Source organism: Andrena cerasifolii, chromosome 1, assembly GCF_050908995.1.
Source record: "Andrena cerasifolii isolate SP2316 chromosome 1, iyAndCera1_principal, whole genome shotgun sequence".
NCBI lineage: Eukaryota > Metazoa > Arthropoda > Insecta > Hymenoptera > Andrenidae > Andrena > Andrena cerasifolii.
Window position 1 is genome coordinate 31,448,723 of NC_135118.1, and position 24,598 is coordinate 31,473,320.

The 24,598-nt window shown below is 41.0% G+C and overlaps 3 protein-coding genes across 5 annotated transcripts in view; 2 read left to right on the forward strand and 1 right to left on the reverse strand.

Annotated features, from left to right (window-relative positions):
• Nucleotides 1–2,437: 2,437 nt before the first annotated feature.
• Recq4 (RecQ4 helicase) lies at nucleotides 2,438–9,247 on the forward strand. The gene is made up of 9 exons (XM_076825225.1): nucleotides 2,438–2,710; nucleotides 3,205–5,703; nucleotides 6,190–6,301; nucleotides 6,370–7,169; nucleotides 7,246–7,533; nucleotides 7,617–7,952; nucleotides 8,020–8,179; nucleotides 8,259–8,581; nucleotides 8,653–9,247. The coding sequence occupies exons 1-9, from the start codon at nucleotides 2,600–2,602 to the stop codon at nucleotides 8,881–8,883; spliced, it is 4,860 nt and encodes a 1,619-aa protein (XP_076681340.1). The 5' UTR covers nucleotides 2,438–2,599; the 3' UTR covers nucleotides 8,884–9,247.
• LOC143375775 (uncharacterized) lies at nucleotides 9,103–18,087 on the reverse strand. 3 transcript variants are annotated; one of them, XM_076825238.1, is made up of 3 exons: nucleotides 17,749–18,087; nucleotides 13,649–14,047; nucleotides 9,103–10,063 (listed from the first exon to the last, which is right to left on the reverse strand). In XM_076825238.1, the coding sequence occupies exons 2-3, from the start codon at nucleotides 13,814–13,816 to the stop codon at nucleotides 9,677–9,679; spliced, it is 555 nt and encodes a 184-aa protein (XP_076681353.1). In that variant the 5' UTR covers nucleotides 13,817–14,047; nucleotides 17,749–18,087; the 3' UTR covers nucleotides 9,103–9,676. The 3 variants fall into 3 exon arrangements, with proteins under 3 accessions (XP_076681353.1, XP_076681362.1, XP_076681370.1); XM_076825247.1 differs by lacking the exon at nucleotides 17,749–18,087 and adding an exon at nucleotides 17,603–17,742; XM_076825255.1 differs by lacking the exon at nucleotides 17,749–18,087 and adding an exon at nucleotides 17,611–17,634.
• A 2,835-nt stretch (nucleotides 18,088–20,922) lies between these two features.
• Dhc16f (Dynein heavy chain at 16F) overlaps nucleotides 20,923–24,598 on the forward strand; it is a 35,546-nt gene continuing 31,870 nt past the window's right edge. The window contains exons 1-6 of the mRNA XM_076820252.1: nucleotides 20,923–21,162; nucleotides 22,273–22,522; nucleotides 22,589–22,730; nucleotides 23,496–23,735; nucleotides 23,818–23,974; nucleotides 24,454–24,556. Of these exons, the coding sequence (XP_076676367.1) occupies nucleotides 21,003–21,162; nucleotides 22,273–22,522; nucleotides 22,589–22,730; nucleotides 23,496–23,735; nucleotides 23,818–23,974; nucleotides 24,454–24,556 (1,052 nt within the window). The 5' untranslated portion in view covers nucleotides 20,923–21,002. The remainder of the gene's footprint in view (nucleotides 21,163–22,272; nucleotides 22,523–22,588; nucleotides 22,731–23,495; nucleotides 23,736–23,817; nucleotides 23,975–24,453; nucleotides 24,557–24,598) is intronic.

Consider the following 24,598-nt stretch of genomic DNA (forward strand, 5'->3'; position numbering starts at 1 on the left):
AGTTCGATAACTTATTATACCGATTTGACAGTTCAATAGGATGGCCTATGAAGATTGTAACGATTCAAAGCATTCGAACTCATTTCCCGGAAGTCGTGATTTTTTAGTTATGTCATTATTGCAGGAAATATGAGTTAGGCTTGTGCTGTCAACGGGTGGGGCCCGGTACGCACCTTTGACCCCCTCCACAAGTCACGTTGTGTTTGTGCGAGGCACACACAGACAATGTGGCACCAGCTAGCTTTCACGTTCACATCAACGTCAAAAGGGTGGGAGGAGATCTTGGAACATTTTGTATTTTGATATTTATCTTGTTATCATGTTAAATATATTAATAAATAAATGAATTTAAAAATATTTCTTGCTGCTTATAGCATCATTTAGTTCTAGTTTTATTGAGGAATAGTAATATTATGCAAAAGAATGACAAAAATTTAGATTTTTATTTAAATTTATATTTGTGTCATTCTTTTACATAACACTACTATTCCGCAATAAAACTACTTAGAATTAGACGATTTTATGAGCAATAAGAAATGTTTTTCAATTTATTTATTTTTAATAGAATATTTAACATGATTAGAAAATAAAATTCAGAGGACCAAATGTTCCACAAATAATACAACGGATGTGCCAAAACACCCCGCATACCTAATTAAAATTAAAAAGATCGGCGGTCTTCGATTGTCAGTTCCTGTGCACCTTATTAAAAAGGCGGGAATCTGTCGTAGCGCATGCGCAATAGCTACCAAGAGACGCTCTCAGTTTGTCACTCGACATTTTTTATTCCATGCTACACATAAGCAAGGTATTTAGTGAATGTCCCCTTACGAATTCAAACTGGGTAGGAATGCTGCAGAAACGACGGAATAAATAAAGGTTGCGTTTCGAGGAAGATACTTACGTCAACGTTACAATATTCAATTCAACGTTTGCAAACAATGAAATCTTGAAAAATATCGTGGATTTAACTCCCGTCAGGCTGCGTGAGATATACCCACGTAAATAAGTATTGATCATTCTATAATTGTCTTTGGCTTTGCACAAATTGACAAAGTAAAGAATATGAATAGGTAGATTCCACGAGGTTTCAAAATTTGAAAACAGTGTGGCAGCTTCGTCACACAGCCACCAGGGCGCGCCACAGGCCCCAATCAACAGGCTAGCCAACGCCGATCGCGCAAGCAGCTCTTGCTGCCACGTTCAGACAATTAAGGGGTTATCCACCCTGAGACGCTCAAAACAGCAGAAACAGCACCAAATTAGACGATTTTTGTTCTTATACCATGATTTTTAAAATTATTTCTATACTTATTATGTTTAGGGCATGTATCAATGAATATATTGTATAAATATTGTACAGAAATATTAAAAAATTTCCGAGTTGTATTGTCCCGCGAACAGGGCTGTTCCTGGGTTGTTGGCCGCCCAGGGGCAAAAACAAAATTGCCGCCCTTATAAAGAGTGACCCAAGAAATAGTCCCTTTTTGGGTCCCACGATTTTGGAATTGAATTTTGTGCCAGGTTATGATGAGACATCAATCACGACAAATTTTCAAGTCGAGATGACAATTAATTTCTGAGATATGAGAGGTGAATGAAGTGAAAATTCATTAACGCGTCAGCCCATACGCTTCGATGTATAAACTTTTATGTCATTCCAATAATTTAAACAGTTAGACTTAGATTTTCAAAATTCACGAAAAAAAAATCAAGAAATATAAATGTCTGTGTAGTAGGTGCGTTTTTAATATATCGTCCACAATGTTGAATTGGCCATTTGATTTGTGGCATTTGATACTCATATTAGTTCTTCAACTGACATTTCCATTTATTCTATCGAATTGAAAAATTTATTTTTGTGGTTTTGGCCATAAAATCGCGAAATTTCCCCACTGTGCGGTGGCCCGCGAGCCAACAGTTACACTAACCCTGATCTAGGGTACTCCTCCGCCCTCTATAAAAGCATAATCTTTTTTATAACAATATAAAAATGGGAAATTATACATAGATTAATAAAATGAAAGAATTTTCATAAAAATATCTTGTGCAGTTATTTAGAAAAACTTCCTAAAAATAATATCATTTTTAAGCTGAAACCTGCATATACCCCTGGAGCTATGGTTTTGCAGGTAGAGAACTTAAAATATTTACATTTATAAATACACATATAATAATATATAATAGCTGTTTTAAAATTCAAAGTACGCGCTTAAAATGAACACGAAGCACGGTGTAATAGACCGTGGCACGAAATAAATTTGCATTAGCGAACAGCTGGAAGTCAATCTCCATTACCCCGGAATAAATTAAAAATTACAGAAAATATTCTTGCGTCTGAAAAGACGAAAACAGCGCAACCATCCGTCAAAAACAAAGTTATCGCGAAATAAGATTAAGGTGAGCAGTATTTTGATTAAACGTTATTTCAAGTGCCCCGTGACGTTTGTCATGCGACTTTACCTACCGAGTATCCACTGTATTTACGCGGGACGATCCCGTGAGATTTCCAGCGACCGTGCGGCTTAACCTGAAGCCTCCGCTACCTGAGTGCCTTAAATTTATAAATGACCCTCAGCTTTCGAACGTTTATGGAAATATGGAGATTCTACAGGATCCAGTTTTTAAGACAAACTATCAGAAATACAAAGTTCGTGTCAAGTTATGGGAAAGCAGCTTCACGGAAAAGCACGGACGCAAACCGAACAAGGTATTTACCTCGATTTCTTAATATCCAAAACTCAAACTGATTCAGCGGAGATTATCGTAGTATTAACGAATATCGCCCTTATGCAAGACAATTTTTGGCACCCCTAAATTTTTGCACCTGTTTTCTATTTAATATGTTTTGCCTTTACGAGGTACGATAAAAAAAGAATTACATTTACATTTTGTTTATATGGGAGTTGGATTCCTTTATTATTAAGTCTGCGATATAGTTTTTAGCGCCCCCTTTGGCTGGCACCCTTACGCGGTGCATTACTTGCATAATGGGTTTCGCCGGCCCTGATAAGAAAACTCTTGAATTCCATTTCACTAGTGAGCGTTTGTAATCGCTTTCAGTTGGATTTTCTTATCGATATAAACAGAACTTTGCGGTGCAATTTAAGCACAGTTGCCTTGAATGAAAAGTTAAATAATCCTGTCGCTAAAACCGGGATTCCCTCCCTAAAAATGTTATATCATTCACTCCCGCTCTTTTAGAATGACATTAAAGAGGCCGACATGAAGATAAAGGAGTCTTATAAAATGTATTGGAAGCTGAAGACACGTGCCTTGGAAGAGACGCTTATAGATATTACCTTTTCTGACGATGTGCAAGAGAATGCTGCAGGTGAGACTTTAACTCAGACATCGATCGGGGAATCCAAGAATGATAACGAATTGTTGGTGGATTGTAATAAACAGACTATAGAAAGTACAGACATAAAAGATACAGATAAAAAGGATGTAGAAGCTCTGAACAAAGTGGACATAGAAGCCGTAAGTAAGGACGTAGAAACTACAGACCGAAAGGGTATGGAAAGTTTAGACACTCAGGATGCAGAACACATAGATAAAAAGAATATAAAAAATACAGATCCACGTTCTCACAGTCAGCCTATCGTTAATACTTGGACGACGGATGAAGTCGACACTAAAAATGTAAAAGGAGTGTGGGGCGATCATTTAAGCAAAAGCAACGAGCAAGCGCCTAGGAAGAAGCAACCTTTAATTGTAGGAAGATCGTCGTCTTTCCAACTGTCGCAAAATAAATTTACAAGCTCAAGCTCCATAAAAAGAAATCCTAGGAAATCGTTATCTACGACTAAGTTCAGAAGTAAATCTGAAAAGAGTATTAATGGCACAAATGAGAGCAAAGAACAGATCGCGAATGTAGATGTAAATAAGAGAGACGGCTTCGATGTTCACGAAGCGGTGAAACCTATATTTGGCGAGACAGTAAAAGTTACCTACGTGGAACCCAAGTTCGATGCCCATTCGATTAGTTCGGTGGAGCAATTGGTCAAAGGTCATACTGTTAATAGGAACTTGAATCCGGGGTGGTTAGACAGATGCGCGAAGCAGAATAATGTGGAGTATCCTGCGTTCGATTCGCAGAGGCTCTCTGGCAAGAGCGATTCTGGGATCGAATCTATGGAATCCAGTATTCAGTTGCCGAGCGAGAATACACCATTGCCTGAATCGTCTAAGTCTCCGTGGATATCTGACGAAGAGGATTTTGTTTGCAACAGCGACACGGAGGAGGAGCGTAGACACAAGCGTATCAGAAACTTTAAGAGGCTCGGCGACCAGGACAATTACCCTGCTAAACGAGTATGTATGGAGAAGACGTATGTTCCTGCGGCGCATCGTCAGAATAATATAAATGCGCAACCTGCGAGTCTCATTGAGAATCGTAATACTGGGGTGAATGAACAAAAGACATGCATGGGCATTAATGCCACTGGCACTCCTGCAGCTACAAATGATAGGGTGAATGATAATAGAGTAAGTAATGTGACAAACTTGGCTAGCGATAGCGTCAAATGCAATGACAAATTGAACGATACGTCGGAAACTAAGGCAGAAAGTGCAGATGTAACATCTGTGAAACAACCGCGACGTCGCAGAGTGATTAGGAGAATTAAGGATGAGTCTGATAATTCGGATGCAGATTTTAACGAAACTGACAGAGAGGAAACGAAGAAGAAACAGCCGAAGAAAACGCGAGCGACTTCCACGAGGAAGACTAAAGCTTCCACAAAGGGATCAACTGCAAAGGCTGAGAAGAAGAATGCATCTGATGAATCGGATGCAGATTTTAATGAAACTGACAAAAAGGAAACGAAGAAGAAAGAGCCGAAGAAAACGCGAGCGACTTCCACGAAGAAGACTAAAGCTTCCACAAAGGGATCAACTGCAAAGGGTGAGAAGAAGAATACGGGTGAAAGGAGGAAATCCTCCAGGAAGAAGAAGGACGCGCAGGGTAACGAAGACTTGGAAACTGAGCCTGTCGATTCAGAGAGTACGAAAGATGAAGGGCCTGCGATATATGGAATAGAAATGTTAGACGCTGTTCCACGGTTCGCTATGACAAAAAACAGCCAGGGAGACCTTATCGAACAATTTACGCAGACAGTTAATTTCACAGCTGATAGTTTCAATGGCGATTCCGCTGCACCTAAAAAAGCGAAAGGAAAATTGACCGGTAAGGAAACGTTGGAGAAGAAAGTGGCTGATGGGAAAATTAACGAAAACTTTGTCAGGATAAACTTGAAAAGGAAAGTATTTGTACGCGGTAAGAAACACTTCAATTTCTCGAAATATAAGAAAAACCAGTGGAAGGAGAGGAAAAAGGAACTGGGATCTGGCGAAGGCAGTTTAGATGTAGCTGACTTTGTTGAAAAGCACAGAGTAATGACTTGCTTCAAGTGCGGGGACGTTGGTCACTTCTCGAGGTCCTGCCCTAATTCAAAGGGCGACAATTTAATACCCATGGATGAGATAGACGACGGTTCCATGTATCCAACCTTGGAAGAGGCACAGAGCATGGCTAGCCAAAATGCAGTGGCAGCACACGCGAGTAGGATTAGTCGCTTGCCTGAAAAGCCAGCGTACTCTGCGGCAGAAAACGAGTCATTAGAAAATGAATCAGTGGAAACCGAAACGGCGGAGAATAAAGACATCAATGAGGATTTATGGGAGCCCATCGAAGACGAGGTGAGCAAGCATTTATTATAATAATAATAATAATAATTTATTCGCGGAACAAGCCCATTAAGCACAAAAACAATATAGGAAAAGATAATTACAGTAAACTACAGAAAAAGAAAAAAAAAGAGAGAGAAAAAGAAACGCTAGGCATGAACAAACATTACCAGGTAGGTAGATGGGGAATAAGCTAAGCTAAGTAATGCCTTCCGCACTAAGGGCTCTCCGAGTACTAGTCTTAAAGCTAAAAAGATTACCAGGGTCGGTAACCTAAACAGAGGCGTTTGCTTAGTACAGCGGGTGGGAACGTTAAAGTTGATCAGCGCAATTACATTGGGGTTATCCACCATCCCGTTCAGGATCCTATACAAAAAGGATAGGTCTGAAATCCTCCTCCTGTGTTCCAGGGTCCGCACCCCAAATCTGCTCATGATCGGCTCATAGTAAATTATTATACTCATAAAACTATTTCTTTCTACTTAATCGCATTTGCAGGAAATCTTATGTGGGCATAAAGTACCTGAGGATTTGGTGTTGAAGTTATTACCACCAGATATCGGCACTGTACAGCCACTGTATAATCCTGAAGATAATCAAACACATATAGGTAATAAGTGTGCTATGCGATTAAGCTTATCAATTAATTCAGAAATTAACCGTGTACTTTGTTTACAGAAGCACCATCGGAGGTTCTGAAAACGTTGCATAGATTTGGTCACACCGCATTCAGACCCGGGCAGGAGAAAGCAGTGATGAGAATACTTTCTGGCCAGTCTACGTTAGTCACTCTATCCACTGGCTCCGGGAAATCTTTATGCTACCAATTACCTGCGTACATGTATTCCCAACACTTTAATTGCATCACTTTAGTGATATCGCCGTTGGTATCTTTGATGGACGATCAAGTAACAGGCGTGCCGTCGTTCTTATCTGCGGCGTGTTTGCACACGAATCAGACGCAAAAAGTGCGGGACAATGTGATGCAAATGGTGAAGCAAGGGAAGCTGAACATCCTACTGATCTCTCCCGAAGCGGTGGTCGCTGGGGAGAAGTCAACCGGCTTTGGTGCTTTACTGAGGCAGCTTCCACCAATTGCGTTCGCGTGTATAGACGAAGCTCACTGTATCTCGCAATGGTCCCACAATTTCCGTCCGTCTTACCTGATGGTCTGTCGCGTTCTCAGAGAGAAGTTAGGTGTCAGGACAGTGTTAGCTCTCACTGCCACCGCGACAAAGGCTACCGCAGAAGGTATAGTAAGTCACCTGGGCATACACGACGGGATGCAGGGCGTCATCTCTGATATTCCGATGCCGAGGAACCTGTTGCTAACAGTTTCCAAAGACGACAGCAGGGACCAGGCCTTGGTAAAGTTGTTGCAGAGCAAAAGGTTCGAGGAGTGCGACTCGATCATCGTTTACTGTACTCGCAGAGAAGAGTGCGCGAGGATTGCAGGTCTTCTAAGAGTTTCCCTGCGGGTATTCATTCTGCCATTTTTATAGAACTCCGTTGTGTTAATAGTGGAATAACTTTCTGCGCTTGTGTGCTTAACAGGATGAACGGAACGATGTGATACTGAAAAGCACGCTGTCTCGCATTGCGGAGGTGTATCACGCCGGTCTGTCGGCCCATCGCCGAAAAATCGTTCAAAAGTCATTCATGAATGGAGAAATCAGGATTGTCGTTGCTACCGTTGCCTTCGGCATGGGTCTGAACAAATCGGATATCCGCTCTGTTATTCACTATAACATGCCTGGCACCTTCGAAAGCTACGTTCAGGAAGTCGGGAGATCCGGGCGAGATGGACTAATGGCGCACTGTCACTTGTTTTTAAATCCCACGGTACAGTAAAACTAATTCAATGTACTGGAATTAACAGATTGGCTGGTGAGTAGTCTTGCGCAATGTCTTCTTCACCTGTTTAGGAGGACAAGGACAAGTGGGAGCTGCGCAGGCATATTTACGCAAAGGGAGTAGACAGACACACGATTAGACGTTTACTTCAAAAAGTGTTTCTCCCGTGCTCGTGCGCGAGGATCCGCGAAAAGAATCCAAACCACAGATGTCCCGGTCACGAAGTCGCTATTCCAGTCGCGGAAACTGTTGCGGCGTTAGACATCTCCGAGGAAACGATCGCTACGCTTCTATGCTACCTCGAGCTGCACTCTAAAAGATTCATCACAGTCCTCTCGTCTGTATACGTAAGAGCTAGAGTCTCGAGTTACAGTGGGCCTCAGGCACTAAAGCACGCGGCGCAGTCAGTGAGTATCTATTAATATTCATTGCCAAGTACGCCTCACTTGAATACTGTAATAACAAATGCTTCAGTCACCGCCGCTCGCAATGGCAATAGCGCTGGACCTGCAGAAGGGTATCTCTCACGAAAATAGCAGCACCATCGAATTTCCAGTGGTGGACGTGGCATCCGCTATTGGTTGGGACAGCGGAGTAGTGAAGAGTCATCTTAAAAGCTTGGAATGGAAAACAGGTTGGTCTCCGTACCTAATCAGTCTAATCACTCGGTGCACTTCAGAGACGCGTGTAAACACCTTACTTCTTCCTTTTAGTTAACGGAGCATCGAAGCGCTCAGCTATCTCAGTGAAGTACGACAAGCTGGGCTTGAGAGTGAAAGCACCAGGCGATCTAACGGATGTCGAGCTGGATGAAGCACTGGACGCTTTAGTCAGCCGTGCACAGTCCCAGGAGACCTCGGCTCTGCAGCAGCTCGAGACGATCGGCGTGACGCTTCATAAATTCAGCACGCCGGCGGTGACCGGCTGCCTAATGTTGAACGAGGAAATGGAAAGCAAGTCTGATGAATTGAAGACCGTTATTCGGAGGTACTTCCAGGGAGAAGGAGTTCTCATAGACATCGATTGGAAGCAACATGTACGAAATGCTCTGGTATTCCTGTATCTTGTAACAGATTCTATGATAACGCGGTCGCGTGTTTGTTCCAGATGAAAGTGGAAAAGGAAAACGAAGTAGTCGGCGATGTCCGGAACTTGGTTATAAGCTACCGCGACAACAACTTTACTGGGCGCGCAGTCGCTCGGATCTTTCACGGCATACAGAGCCCGAATTACCCTGCTTACGTTTGGAACAAGTGCCGTTTCTGGAGGGCCCATCTTTCCTGCAACTTCAACGGCTTGTGCCAAATCGCGACGAGAGAAATTTTAGCGCTCCGCTAGGAACGTCGATTCCAGCGCTTTTAAGAGTAACTTTTAATATGGTTCCGTGAATGCGGTAGCATGCGACCGTGGCCTTTCTTAGATATTAAACGTCACAGTTATTTAAACACGTGATTATCATCGCAGCTCGTAACGGGTAATCACTGTTACTCGGGTTGAAATTGATTAGAAGCATAATATTTGACAGGTATATCGACTGAATAATTTTATTTCAAAAAGTTAAAGATTATGTAACAGTTTATTGTTTCAATAACAAGTGACAAAATTGGTATAGGTCATAATATGGAACATATTTACTCACACGTGCCTTAAAAGAGTAACTTATTTTTTTACATTTATAAAATAAACTTTAATATAAATACTCTTCTATGGGTTTCTAATGGTGCAACTATTTCCTTGCAGTATTACTGTCGCCTCGACTCGTAACGGTAGTAAAGCTTTATCAAATTTCTGACTTCAGCACTGAAACCAGTCCTACCCCGCTACATCGTTACTGTTAGTATTAAACAAATCCCCAATGTAAAATTCATTTCCCGCACCAATGGCTATTCTCTATTTCTCAGCATTTTGCGTTAGTAAATTCGATTGATTTGCGGCGGACAGAGCCTGAATTAATGAAGGCCGCGAGCAATTTCTCTTACTCTGTTGATACTAATTACATTCAACACGATATGCTTCGGGGAAACGTTCAACAGTACTCACTCGTCGATTGTTTTTTGTTTCTTCGCATTCCACGCAGAGGAAAATAATTGCAAGTAATGGTCGCGGCGTTTCTCTGACGGTTCTAAATTTATCACGTGACGACTCTTTTCATGTAATTACAGTGCCTGAGAAACTTGTGCATCCGTATCTGGTGCATTTTCCCGACGCGGTCCATGCAGGTCTCGTTCTGGCACAGCGCGCAGAACTCGGAGGAGATCGCGTGAAACGGCGAGCGAAAGTACACGCTGGCATTCTTCAGCGACTTGTTCTTGTGGTGGGCCCAAACGTGCAACGACAACTCTAACAACGTCAATACTGGTATTAACCAGCGGAAACATAAAATGGCCAGCAACAGTATGCAAATCGGGCGCATTTGCCCAGTTGACACAACGGGAACGGGTTCCAATGCCAGCAGATTTTTGTTCTTCTTCGAGCAACTGTCTTTACACGACAGAGTCTCTTTCACCTCTTTGGGAATCTAAACAATTGTTATTTATTAATCCCCGTTCGATTTTTCTACTCGAATATCTTAAAGCTCTCTTGTTTCACTCCTCTTTCATAGGACCCCCACTAGCAGGGGCGGATTTGGAGATTTGGCGCTTCAGGCTAACGACCGTCTGTCACCCATCATTTTACATAATTTGAAAGAGTCGAGGTAATGTTAAATTTAATTCTAATTTAATTATTGCTGATTTGCTACATGAAGAAAAAAGTGAATTATTTTTAAAGTTGCCTCAAACCTCTGTGTTTAAACGTTTTCCAATTTCCTTCGGCCAAAATTTGTCGCTCCCCCAAATTTACCGCTACCCAAAATTTTTCACTCCCCCAAGTTTGCTACTCCCCAAAATTTATCGCTCCCTCCAATCTGTCACTGCCCAAAATTTATCGCACACCAGAATTTGCCGCTCCCAAAAATTTTCCACTCCACCAAATTTATCGCTCCCCCAAAATTGCCGTCACAGGCTGCACCCTTCTTAGCCTACATACAAATCCGCCCCTGCCCATTAGGGCTACCACATTTTCAACGTCGCCCGATGCTAAAAAATTCCAAAGTAACATGCGACCGAAAAGACACAAAGACTTAAAGACATTAAGCTTTTGTTTCAGAACCTTATAGATTTCGGAACGCGAAAAGATGGCAATCCTATGTTCAAGCATCTAATCTTCTTGTCATATCAGAAGGAACCCGTTTCACGCATGTAGAATGAGCTCATTGGCTCCGAGGGAGGGTTGGTTGGGGTATAGCCAATAGTAGCGCAGAACAGGTCTATGCGCAGGTTACTTCTTAAGCCGGATCCAGACTTAAATGAATATAGGTTGAGCAAGGCTGAACGCGCACGAATATTCTGATGTGGACAGGTGAAACGGTAGCCAGGGTCGCATGCTTCTACGTCAGAAAGGGTGAGTGTGAACGCATATGCTAGTCTGGACGTTTCATTCGTGGCGACTCGACGCATGCGACCCGACTCGCGAATGCCAGCGAAGGCACATGACCTGAGCCGACCGTTGTCGGGTTTCTTCCTCACAGCAAAGGAAGTTTGGAGTGCATTGCGTTCAGTTTGGAAGATAGAAGCAGATGTGATTCTTTTCTAAAATCCTCGATGTCTCGGATTTTCATGATATTAAAATGAATGGTGGTAGTCCATATGAAATTAGAGAGAGTTAAGTCCGGATTGTCCGGGTGAGATGGCTTTTCGCATAGCTTGCAATTTTATTTTATTTTTTTTAAATGTATGATTATTTTTTTAATTCAATTTTATATTATTTATCTAACTGTATTTCCTCTTGCAAATATATTTTTGTCCTTTATAAAACTGCTAAATTCACGGTGTACTGATTGTTTTAAAAAAAGTGGGCCATCTCTCCCCGACTTACCCTATGATAGACTTTAAAGCTCTATTTTACTAAATAATTTGTCTTTCTTTTCTTCACTACACCCTGCATTGTTCTTAATCCATACAGCCTGCCCGACTCCCTGTTGTGTTAAAAAATCACACGAGACTATTTTTAACGAATTCAGCTTAAAATGATATAAATCAATTTTTCATGAAATTTCCTTCATTATGGTCCGAATTACGTCGTTCTTGGTGTTAGTTTCATCGGCGAAACATAAGGAATCAATTGACGTCGTTTCCGCAAAGATCAGATGAGAAACTCTTGGACATTTCTAACTTTTTAATGGTAATCCAACCGTTTCGAGGGTCGAAACCCATGAAATTCGGTGAGGCACTGCGGGGGGTTGTCCTCGCTACGGGGTACCAGACGTCGCACAGTGGTCCCAAATTGCCAAAAGCTGGCTAAAATTCAATTTTCGAAGTATATAACAGCTTTTTGTTATTATAGCAGATTTGTTGTGTATATCAGTGCATCACATACCGCTTGAATTTCTTAAATATATTGATTGGTTATTGAAATATAGGCGGTCAAAGTTGACGAAATTTCATGCTCCTTAATGTCTTGAAAATGGTAGCATGTTTAATGTGTCAGAGAAAGTTTATCTGAAAAAATCAATATGTGAAACAGTTTACCATTAAAGGAGGTGTTATAAACATAAACTCTCCACAGAAACAAAGTAAAATATCTTGGAATTTACCCTTGTAATTCTCTTCTCAATGTGTCATAAATCTAAGTCACGTTTTAATAAAACGGAAGGAAAACAATGATGAGTGTCACCGAGTATCATGATGCTGTTACACGTTTCTTGATATAAAGTAACATGTCAAGTATGATATCCAATTGAGAATATTTGCGGAAATTTGCGGTTTTTTAAGATATTTAAATTTATAGCGCCAAGTGTATTTAGTACATGAATAAAACAGCATTCGTTATTCCAAACAACGCTTATAATCCATAGTTTTCTTTTATCATTTTCGACAATATACTTGAACTACGTGACCTATTAAACGGAGAAATGTTGAGTCTTTTCACTAGAATCAGAAAAAATAAAATTTTCAAAATAATTCTTAAAAAAAGTTTTCAAATTAACATCGTCATATTAAAATCGACGTTCTAATTATGTCGTTTTAGTAAAAAATCGGAAAGTAATCAATTCTCACAAAAATTAACTTGGAAAAAAAAACGTTCACACCAGTGATATTAGATGCGCCATTTGGTTTTTTGCAATTTTGCCTTCAGATTCGTAATCAGCGACCTCGAAAACTGTAGGATACCAAGTTTAGACCAAATCTGATATTTTTCTGATATACGCGTCCGCCATATTGGATTCGCCATTTTGTTTTAAAACTGTTGAATTTCAGATTCGCAATCAGCAACCCCAAAAACCCCCGGGCACCGATTTCTGACTGAATTGAAGTACGCTTTGCGGGGTTTGCCGCTTATTAGCGACTCGGAACCACTGTGCGTCGCTGGAGAATCACCCTGTATTGATAAACAGGATGACTCGGAGCGTTGAGCTGTAAGTTTATTTAGCTAATCACGCCATCTTTACGACTGTGGAGTGGGCTAAGCTGAGCACAGAAGTTGGTGAAGAGAGAAGACACAATGGAACTTTCGACCTCTCTGCATGCGTCATTCGTGCGCGCCCAGCCTGCTCAGCGTATACGCATTCAAGTCTGGATCCGGCTTTATATGACAGAGTATATATATATATACGTTTATCATAAGAAACTTTTAACCTGTCAACTGGAGAAAACATTACGTGAGATGAGTCAATTCGAGTATATTCGTCTTTAAACACAGGAGAGGGAGGCGCATTCTGTGCACTCTGGCCGCGAGACCCAGTTAACATATTAAGGCAAGAAGAATAAAAGCCGCTTTTACTAGCTTTACAACTCGATGCCCGAAATATCACACGTGTGTTGTTTTTGCAGCAGATTAAAATTTCGCTACGACGCTTTTCTTCCTAAAGTAAACAAACAAAGAGAGAGAGAGAGAGAGAGAGAGAGAGAGAGAGAGAGAGAGAGAGAGAGAGAGAGAGAGAGAGAGAGAGAGAGAGAGAGAGAGAGAGAGAGAGAGAGAGAGAGAGAGAGAGAATAAAAAGAACGACGCGCGCATGTTTATAATAACGATTCCATTAGGTTTATTAATAGCACGCTTCTTTTACCTGGAAACGCATCCTTCGATTCTTAGTGGTTTCAGTGCCCACCAGGCTGATCTCTGGCTCCCCCGTCTCGGCATTGTTCACCGAATTAATGAGCCGCGTGATTTCGCACTCGCCAGCAGGAACGCTAATGCTCTCGCCGGTTTCCTCGTCCACAAAAATCCGGTCCATTTCCCCGCAGATGTTTCCGTTTCGTATTAGAATGAAATGCCTGAGGAAATGCCTGCTCTTCCCCCTCCTGGCTCCCTTCGTCGCAGTCCCGTATTTGGCGAATGGTAACAAAGTTTAATGTATTCGAAGCGTATACGATCGGCGTGGTCGGATCCTCGGGGTCACTTCCCGGATACCGTGCTCCACACGGTTTTTATTCTAACGATTTGGTTGCTCGCCGCGGAAGCTTCTCTGAAACAGGGCCAACGGTAACGATTCACATTATCGGTTTAGAATAACTCCTTCGAGGTTCCTTCCGTCGCCTTTATTTCTGTTCTCGTTCAATGCTGAACGGTGGCAGAGAAATAAATCCACGCGAGAGTTACTGCGGCAATTGTAATTGACATTAGTTGCCGGGATGACAAGAGAATTAGGCAATGAAGAGATAAGATAATTTGGGGAATATCGTGGAGTGTAATCTTCCTTATGACATACATTGCCGTTCGTAAATATTGCGCGGTATAGTTGGGAAAAATGTTGCAAATTTATTTTGACGAATTGTAAATTAAGAAAAAAAGGTAATGACAGAGAAGTATTCGATCTGCACCAAATGCCACATTTTGCCTAAATACTACTTGTGAACAGTAGTGTTCAGAATATTTCATGACGTAGCAATCGAGTCCTACTATTTTGTTACGTTTATCGCACGTTTTACTGTAAGAAAATGGTAAGCGATCACGTTGAGAACCCTTGAATTAATCATTAAAGTGTCACAGTGTACGTGTGTGCGTGCATTGTACTATTCATTGTATATGTTTCGTGCCACTGCATCGCACCGACAGGCAGTGGAACATGTAGGAATTTAAAACGTCCAAGTCAAATGTCACGGACTGAGGAGTCATTAATGTGAAAAAGGGGTAATGCAGGTAATGAAGAAGCAATTACAGCTGGATTTAAAGCATCGTCTGGCCAACGCATTCGAATTTTTTTTCCATTGCGAACATAATATACGAAAGCCTCATTAATAATTAATGGGAAATAATTATTAGGGAAATTGGCGAGTACGCGAAAGAATTATCAAATCGCCTCTCCTTAAAAGAAATGGTTTCACGAGGCGCCATTGTTATGTGTAAAGTCGAGTGGTAACGTAAATACCGTCTACACGGAACGCAATTAAAATGCACGAAGATACCGAAACCGTTTTTCCTTCTACTTCTCATTTGTATTCTCAATTTCTCGCCGAACGTAAAGAATAACAAACGGTTAAAGGTTAAAAGCGAAAATATGTCGCGTGTAGCTGGTTGCATGTGAAACTTTATGCATTATGATTCATCGCCTGGTAAACCGAATTGTTCCATCACCGAACGCAATCCGAATCTCGAGCGAAGGTCCGCAATGCCTCATTGGTCGTTTCCCAGTCACTGTTCACTTGGTCAGGACGACCAACTGCTGAAACTACTATCGTCGTCGATGTCCGGAAAGCAGACGCACCAAGAGCAACCCCATCTCCTGCAAGCGTTCGCGAGCACCGTACACAAATATTCTAATGTACAGCACATGTTCCGGCCATTACAATTCCCATTAGGCGTGTGCATACGCGACGATTAATTCCGAATTATAGGTTAGCCATCTACGACTCGTAATTTTCCATTCACTCGACCGAAGTTTGCCAACTATATAGAAATACTATTACCCGGCCGAAAGAAGATCCCCAAGAGGCGGGCTCGAGCATTACAGTCCGTCGCTATGACGATTGATCGAATCACCTATTTGGGCACATTTTTAAAGACGCGGCACACGTATTTTGGTTATTGGCTGAAGTAGGCACATACATTGTCGCACCGCGCGACGAAGAGAGCGAACAAAACACATCGAGATCGGGTGGAATAGAGCGATCTGACCGACGAGCGCCAAAGCAATAGCGTAGGCATCTCAAACGGTTAACCATTAATATATAATAACATAAAAATTTCCTTATTTTTCACAATATATTCAGGAAAGTATTATCATTGGTTTGGTTAGATTTTTCTGATTAAAATAAACCCAAACGCAATGTCGCACAGATTGTTTGAAAAATAAGGAAATTTTTATGTTATTATATATTAATGGTTAACCGTCTGAGATGCCTACGCTATTGCTTTGACGCTTGTCGGTCAGATCGCTCTATTCCACTCGATCTCGATGGGTTTTGTTCGCTCTCTTTGTCGCGCGGTGCGACAATGTATGTGCCTACTTCAGCCAATAACCAAAATACGTGTGCCGCGTCATTAAAAGTGTGCCCAAATAGATGATTCGACCAATCGTCATAGCGACGGACTGTATCGCCCGAGCCCGCCTCTTGGGGATCTTCTTTCGGCCGGGTAATAGTACTTTGGGTTTATGGGATAGCAACATCGCGGTCATGTTTCCTTTCTTATAGTTCTTTTCTTAAAGGTCTGTGTGTGAATTATGAATTATGTATTCTAGTTTAGAGCAATCTACTATCATTGTAAATATCACAGGTTTGAACGTAGAAAGTTTTACACGAAATGGTTTATGCTTCGTGGAATTAGATTTGACTGCGAGGCACTCGAGATTTTAAGTTCCGCTGAAAGACTGTCCCGCTGTGGCACAATCTTACGCAATGGCGAGTAAAGATTAGGCATCATTTAGAAGGCAGGCTTTTTTAATTCTTCTAATAGGCTAGGATCTTAGTTGAACTCGCGTAGACTTTAATTTTACTTAATTGGGCTACGAATTCTGCAATTAACTCGTAACAGGAAACATAATCGATCATGTGCTTCCTATAGGAAAATGCCATTCTTTCAACAACGCCATTTATCTGTTACTTAACTAGTCGGCGATTCGTGACGAATAGCTTTGAAAAAAGAAGAAAACGAGATTCATCGCGAATTTTCGAACGCGACTTGTAAATGTCTATGTCGGCAGAAGTGAATTAATAAAACAGAGCACGCTTTTGACAGAGGAATGTTCCACGAACGAGGAAAAGATCGTGTGCGTGACTAACATCAATCACAGTTGTAATCATATTCAGGATTGACGGCACCGTGTAATCAAAATTTAAGAGCAGGTTGCGCATGAAACCGGCGGGACAGCGTTAAGTTTCGCATCGATACGTGCAAGTGTAAAATGCTGCAGGTTTACGCGGGAAATAAATCAATGGTAATCATTGATGCACATTAAATGATCGACTGTCGGTAATTATTTTCAAATTAATGGCCGCCCTGCTCGTTTCTTAGTGCCCTTAATTTATACGCGAGGTAAAACAGATTTACGGTACACAGCGTATCAACGAAATGGTGTGCGGTGAGCGTACATACGTGCACGCAACGACAAATATGAGAAACGTACAGATCGGGAACGCTAACTAGATTTACGAAGCAATTGAGAGTTACTTCTCAGAAGTGGGACGTATCGATGCCACCTGACGCAATAAGACGCAAGTGATCACAAAATCATAACACAAAAACGGAAACTGCCTACTTAAATTTCTTTCGAACCAGACACCATCGAGCAAAATACGACGCTCGTGTTTATTTTACCACCGATTGCCGAGAAAGGCGTAAATCGGTCCTAGTTAACGAACACTGCCTTCGCACAAGCGTCACTCAAAGAGGTTTTATCGCAATCTGCAGAACAGTAGAGTCACCTATCGTTTTTCAAGAAAAGATTGGCAAGCCAGTAGAGCTACCCTTGTAAAGAGAAATCAATCTCGATTTAGCCTTTGAGACACGCACCAGCGGACCAACAAACATGCACCAACATTCACGTGGGACGAGGAAGATAGCCCATTAACGTGCACTTTACGGGCGTACAGCGCGAGCGAAAATACGCATCACCGACAGGAGCGCCGACGGGTGATTAATTAATTCGCTGCTCCGCGGAAATCTAGGGTACAGAGCGATGGGAATGGATTGCGAGCGTCGGCTGGAGCACAGAACGTGGAATCATACCTCGGCGGAGAGACGTGGGACCGAAACTCAGGTGGAAAGCACTGTATCGACGATAAAACGCAACATATTGCGAGGAGCGCGCCAGTCACCAATCCGCGTGCGACTCGTCGCGCATCTGTAGTTCGACTGGTTAGGTGTACGCTATAACCTGTAACTATGCGGATTGTAGATGGGCGTATTTATCAGCCGCATACGTCTCCGCTAGAGATGATAACGTGGATTCACTTTAACAACAAACACTTGTGATTCTTTCGCGCGACGATAACGTACTTTGATTTCCAGCTTCTTTATTTGCGAATTAAGTGTACACGCAACAGAGGCTTCTGCGGATATGCGAACAGAGTGGAACAGAGGCCCGTAGCTTGCAGTGGCGTAATAAACTGGCGGCGAGGTCGAACGTGTTGCTCCCGAACAATTGGTGCTCGTCGCGTGGCACACCATTCGCTTGCTACGTCACTGGACACCTCTTCGCAAGTTTGATAATATGCACACTCGAGTGAATAAAATTGTTGCGCGTCGTTGTTGATGGCGAATGCGGGTGCGTTTCGCGTGCAGTGTTTAGGCGCGGGAATGAAATATTTTGATACTAGGGGAATTTGGAACGAGGTTGATAACGAACCCTAAACTTGATCGGAATGATAATAAATTGGTTACAGGTGCTTGGAAAGTTTACTTTATGTATACATAATGAGCTAATATAGACTTTATCTCTACAGATAACGGTCTACGAGAATCTGGTGTTCTTATTGCGCGCATCGCGAAATAATGCATTAGGTATATCATGATTACAGTAAACAGGGTAATTGTTATTTATCGATAACGATTTCGCGCATTACTGTATGATTGAAAACTTATATTTAGGTGGACTTGTGTGGGTATCAGGGACGTCCGCAGACTTTTTTTCCAGAGATTGTCCCGTAAATAAATATATTATTATTATTATTATTATTATTATTATTATTATTATTATTTTCATTATTATTATTGTTATTGTTATTGTTATTATTATTATTATTATTATTTTCATTATTATTATTGTTATTGTTATTATTATTATTATTATTATTAATAAAGTAGAAGCAGAGGGTGTCGTGGCATTAATGTTACTAATATTGTGAATTACTTTAATGCAGGCTTTACGGATCTAAAAATATAACTTTTCGAGAGATACGTCTCGGTGGCTCCAGTGCACAATCGAGTCAGCTGTTGACCTTGTTTACGTTCCCCGCCTCGCAGCTGCTCTTCAAGTATAAATAAATTCTGCTGCTTTTAACCCTTTTCCACACCTATCGTCCTCTCTTTCTGTATTTATTATTAATAGTAGTACTCTGCGGTCGGTAGAGGATCGAATGTGCAGGGTGTCCCGTAACTGGTGGTACGAGGGGGTGACTGCACATGAAAAAATAATCAGAAGTGTAGAATAAAATTTTGACATAAGCCGCTTTTTTTCGAGAGAATTGACTACGAATTTTAGCCGAGCATCCGTGCCCATCGGGCGCCTAAAACTGTACTTCGGTGCACTCGGCTGAAATTCGAAGTCAATTTTCTCGAAAATGGAGCGCGACATCAGGAAACTTTATTCTATATTGTCGACTTATCTATTCATGTAGAATCACCCCACCAGTTACGGGACACTCTGTATGTATGCACTAGTGAGAACATGAGCCCCTTACTTCCTTTGTACCATAAAATTGTAATATAAGAGAGAAATACTGTATATGCGTTAAATAAATAAATAAATAAAATAAAGGTTGCAGTAATGGACCCCACTTCCCACGGGCCTCGTTCTAAGCATTCTAGTTATGTAAAAAAAATAATTGAAGGAAATTTTGTTTACTGCTTTCCTCTTGAAATAATTAGCACTCGCACTAAAAAATTATTTCACAATATCTTTTAATATTATTTATTTGTAAATCATTATTTTCCGTTACGATTAAGTGTTATTAAATTTTATTTGGAATGAATTTCAATTCTTCACGATTCTACGTATTTTATTCTGTTTTATTACAAAAAATTTCACACCCCTTCCCATTTGCTTTTCAATCAATGGGCCCTCGGAGGTTCGATAGCCCTGGGCCCCACAAATTTTAATTCGGCCGTGGATAAGTTATAAGGTGGTGTTTGATAATCTTTGAATTACAACATCCAGTGGCGGATTTAAGAGGGCGGCTGAGGAGCAGTTGCCACCTAAGTCCCTGCACAGAAGGCCCCGCAGGGCCCTATGACTGAAACAAAATTATGATTAGATTATCCAAACACTATATTTCTTTCTGTACTACCACACTTGGCTCGTTTCTAGTAAACTACCCCTTCATCTTCCCCCAAAAATGGGCCCCTCGGAAGTTTGCCACCTGGGCCTTTTTTCTTAAATCCGCCACTGACAACATCATATGCAACTATTACAGTAAAATAGTATTTAAATAAGAAAGATACTTGGAACATGTTCCTAGATCGTTAAAACGTACAGAATATTTTATTACAATGCTATTATTGATAAAAACTTTCGCCCACCTTTCTTTAAATCGAAATGTTCCACGTTTGCTGCAAACGGAGCATACATTTATTATTTATATTATTATGATAAGACGTATCGCCCATCATAATCTTTATGTTTGTACATAAGGGTACGTTTCTAGCTTCCTTAGATTTACTTATAGTCTACTTGGTGTTATTTACAATCTACTTAAAGTTGTTACGGATTATTTATTCATAGTTGAACACTATATACCTAAAATTCTCTTCCTTCTGTTATTCCTCCTAACATTTCAAGCATACATTTAATAAGCTACTGAAAATTGCCGCATCTCTGGCAAACAGGAGTTTCGTTTGTTTAATCGATTCGCGTGGAGTCAGTATAAGTGGAGATGTGGAACGGCTCACGTTCACCGTAGAAGATAAGTGATTTTCCACGGAGAACGAAGAAAAATGGAGAAGGGCAGAAAACACAAACTGAGCGAGGAAAGCTTCGAGGAAATTCCCGGTTCTGGAAGCTCGGAAAATATTTCGAAATCGTTTACCCCGCCTCGCGTGGCTCCACTGCATAATTTCGCGTCCAGAGTGTGTCGCAAACCGACACCCAGTCGCCAAAAGTAATTTCCAAACGCATCTTCAAACGTACGCCGCATTGTTTCGTTTATAAACGTTTACGATACAAAAGTTTCGTTCGCGTTCAACATAAGTTTCGTTAATTTATATTATATTTCACTTGCCTCGACTGAAGCTGAAAATTACTCGAAAATTTTACGCGTACCCCGATGCATATTTATCAACTTTGCTACAGAGGGAAAGATGAAATACCCTTCTATATACCGCACAAGAAGTTACTCGAGAAAATCGAGTACAAGCCCGAAATTCAGGAGCCACTGGTACGGACATTTTTACATTTCCCTCAATCGAACTTTATCGAAGCAGAATGTAAAGAAACTACTTTCGTAGACTGGATTTAGCAAGCAACAAGAATGGATAAGGCAGCAGGTATGTAAGCCGTATATTCCCCTGCCGAAAACGGGGGAGGATCGGGTGCCAACGAAGAAAGATGCTGCGGTACCAGTGACAAGTACTACTCTCGCATTTTTACTTTTATATTTTTCTTATGATTGTCAGCGCATCGACAATTCTGTCAAGTATTGACCAACTTTCGATTATTAAGGGGGGGACCTTACTAAGAATAAGGTGATTTTTGGGAATTTTTTTCTAAGACACTGTTAAGCGGAGCGTTTCCAAACTTTCGGGGTATTTTAATTCACATTCAAACAATAAAAATTAATTTTTTCGTTACGCAGTGTTCGGCAGAAATGGAGATACATGATCAGGTTCGTAGGGACTCGCGCGCCGGTGCTGCAAATTTGCGATAGCAGCGATAATTTGATTACTTTTATATTTTTCGGTTATTGTGGAAATGTAGTTTAATCAATAGAAAAAAGTTTTATTCCATTCTGTTTCATGTCTTCGCAATAAATTCCTGAAAATCGCTGAATTTACCCCGCTTAAGGGGGTATACCCGTTTGAACCCTCGGAAAATGTGTACATTTTGCGGATTTTTTTACGAGTCAACGGCTTGACGAAGATTTCCCGTTTTTTTACTATCTTTACATAGTATTGTAAACTACTTAAAAAAAAAGTTTCAGTTACAAAACTATTGTTTTTCCGAAGTTATGTTGTTTTTTATTTCAGACACGACATACAGCTGCTATCAGGCCCACCGTTTAGCTGTCTAAAATCGAGAGACTTTCGGATATGCATGCATAACTTCCGAAAAACAATAGTTTTTTAGCTGAAACTTTTTTCTTAAGTAGTTCATGATACTATGTAAATATAGTAAAAGAACAGGAAATATTCATCGAGCCGTTGACTTGCAAAAAAATCCACAAAATGTACACATTTTCCGAGGGTTGAAACTGGTATGCCCCCTTAACTATTACGTTCCTCGGGTCTCTTTTGACCCAATCGCGTTTTCGTTTCTTCAACGCTATTACTATTTAACTTTGAGAAAAATACAAGTAACGTAACATGTGCGTTTCTCGTTCCTTGGCATCGTGTTAAAATGTACAGCTGAACTGAAGCTCGTAGCAGGGTTGATTACTGTCACTCATCGTGCCTTTCTTTCATGGGCAGCATACGTCCGGCCCAAAAAGCGCCGTGAATCCGACGCACCTCCCTTAGTCGATCAGTTGGAGCTGATGCAAAAAATTCGTGACGATCCTAAGGTCGGATTTTTTTACATGGTCTACGCGGTAGAACAATCTTCCAAGTATTTCACCCCCTACGCCCTGAAGTAAATACCTCTCCTCTTCCCTCTGATTTCGCGAAGACCGAGACTCAATGCTACCGTCCTTTTCAGGGTTGTCCATTACAAAGATGTCGGCCACATTTACATGACGATCAGCGCCAGTGGCGTCACCCAGTACACCCCGGACGAAATGAATTTCACCCCTATCGAACAGTGGGAAAGGGAATATATATTTTACCTAAAATTATTAAAGGTACAGAAGCTGTGCCCCCAGGGCCGGCGTGAACTTTTGCGGGGCCGGGTTCCAAAATTGTGCGAGGACAAAGAAAAAGCATTTATATTTGCACTTCTTAATTTTATAATAATAAATATCTATGGATAGTGTGCCGCAAAATTTACGACGAGGTTCTTGCTGACCGCGGGGCCTTTTCAAGAATTTTATAATAATAAATATCTATGCATAGGGCCCCGAAAAAATTTACCATGAGCTTTATGAGGCCCACGGGGCCTTTTGAAGAAATTTTAGGATAATAAATATCTATGCATAGGGCCCCGAAAAAATTTACGATGAGCTTTTCAAGGCCCACGGGGCCTTTTGAAGAATTTTATAATAATAAATATCTATGCATAGGGCCCCGAAAAAATTTACGATGAGCTTTTCAAGGCCCACGGGGCCTTTTGAAGAATTTTATAATAATAAATATCTATGCATAGGGCCCCGAAAAAATTTACAATGAGCTTTTCAAGGCCCACGGGGCCTTTTGAAGAATTTTATAATAATAAATATCTATGCATAGGGCCCCGAAAAAATTTACGATGAGCTTTTCAAGGCCCACGGGGCCTTTTGAAGAAATTTTAGAATATTAAATATCTATGCACAGGGCCCCGCATAATTTACGATGAGCTTTAAATTAATTATGCCTACCACGGAGCCATTTAAAGCGCGGGGCTAGGTTCCGGGGAACCCTCGACTCTTCCGCAGTTACAACTTCTCCTTTTGCATTTGCTCTGACATCAGATAAGATCGTTCGTCGTGTTCCGGAGGTGGAAAGCCTTCTACGTTTGGAGGAAATCTGTCTCTTGCAGGAAGTTCATCGAGGCGAGAAATATCTTGCAAGATAATCTCTTTATATCCGATCCTATCCTCAGCAAGTCTTTGCTGAAGATCAAGTCGATGTGCTCGATCTTCCTCGATTCGAGCTTCTTCGACGGTGCAGTGACCGAGAAGCTGTTACCCTTTTATTTCGTAGAACGCCAGGTGAAACTCAAACCGATCCTCGTTCTGAGAAACTATGTTTACTGCGATTACCACGATTAATCCGAAATTCTCTCTCTTGCAGTTCGCGCAACTGGAATTAATTAGAGATAAGTTAGATGAGTTTAGGAGATTGGCGTTAGATATTGTTAATAATGCCTGTTTGGGTGCGCTGCTGAGTGCTGGATACACGCCAGACGATTCAAATATAACGGTGGAGCAAACTGCCTATGGAAAACTTGGTACTGTGCCATTTTATGAGAAACCATTCTTTCTACCGTTGAATTAGCTGCTCTGCGATTTTCTTTCTTTATTATATATCGTGGGTGTGCGGCTGAAACACACTAAACAAATAAAAATTTTTGTTAAACTATTTAAATAATGAAATATAATTAAATTTAAAGGAATTCTAGTTAGTTAAAAAATGCCCCTTTTTATTTTATGCTGAAAACACATGAAAATTATCTCTTCGCATAATGAAAATACACACTCAGTGATAACAAAGGATTATAGAATTTTTATATATATTACTAATTTGAGCTACGAAATTTTTTATTTTGGAGAAAAAATTTAACTTCAACTTTTTTGAAAAATTATACATCTTGTCTTGTTGTGTTTTACCAGTAAATCCACGATATAACATTGCATTGTTGCATCTAACGTTAATCGAAGAAGTAGTGATAATAAAAATGGTAGTAGTAGCAGTTTCGTGGTTCCCCAGGCGAGTTCAGCGCTGTTAAATTTAAGATGCCCAAGGACGGTATTCTGAAAATGAGTTACATCGAGCAAGCACGGAAAAGGGAGAAGTGTTACAGACTGTCTTGGTACGTATGCAAATAGGGGTATGAATATACAAGTAATAGGAG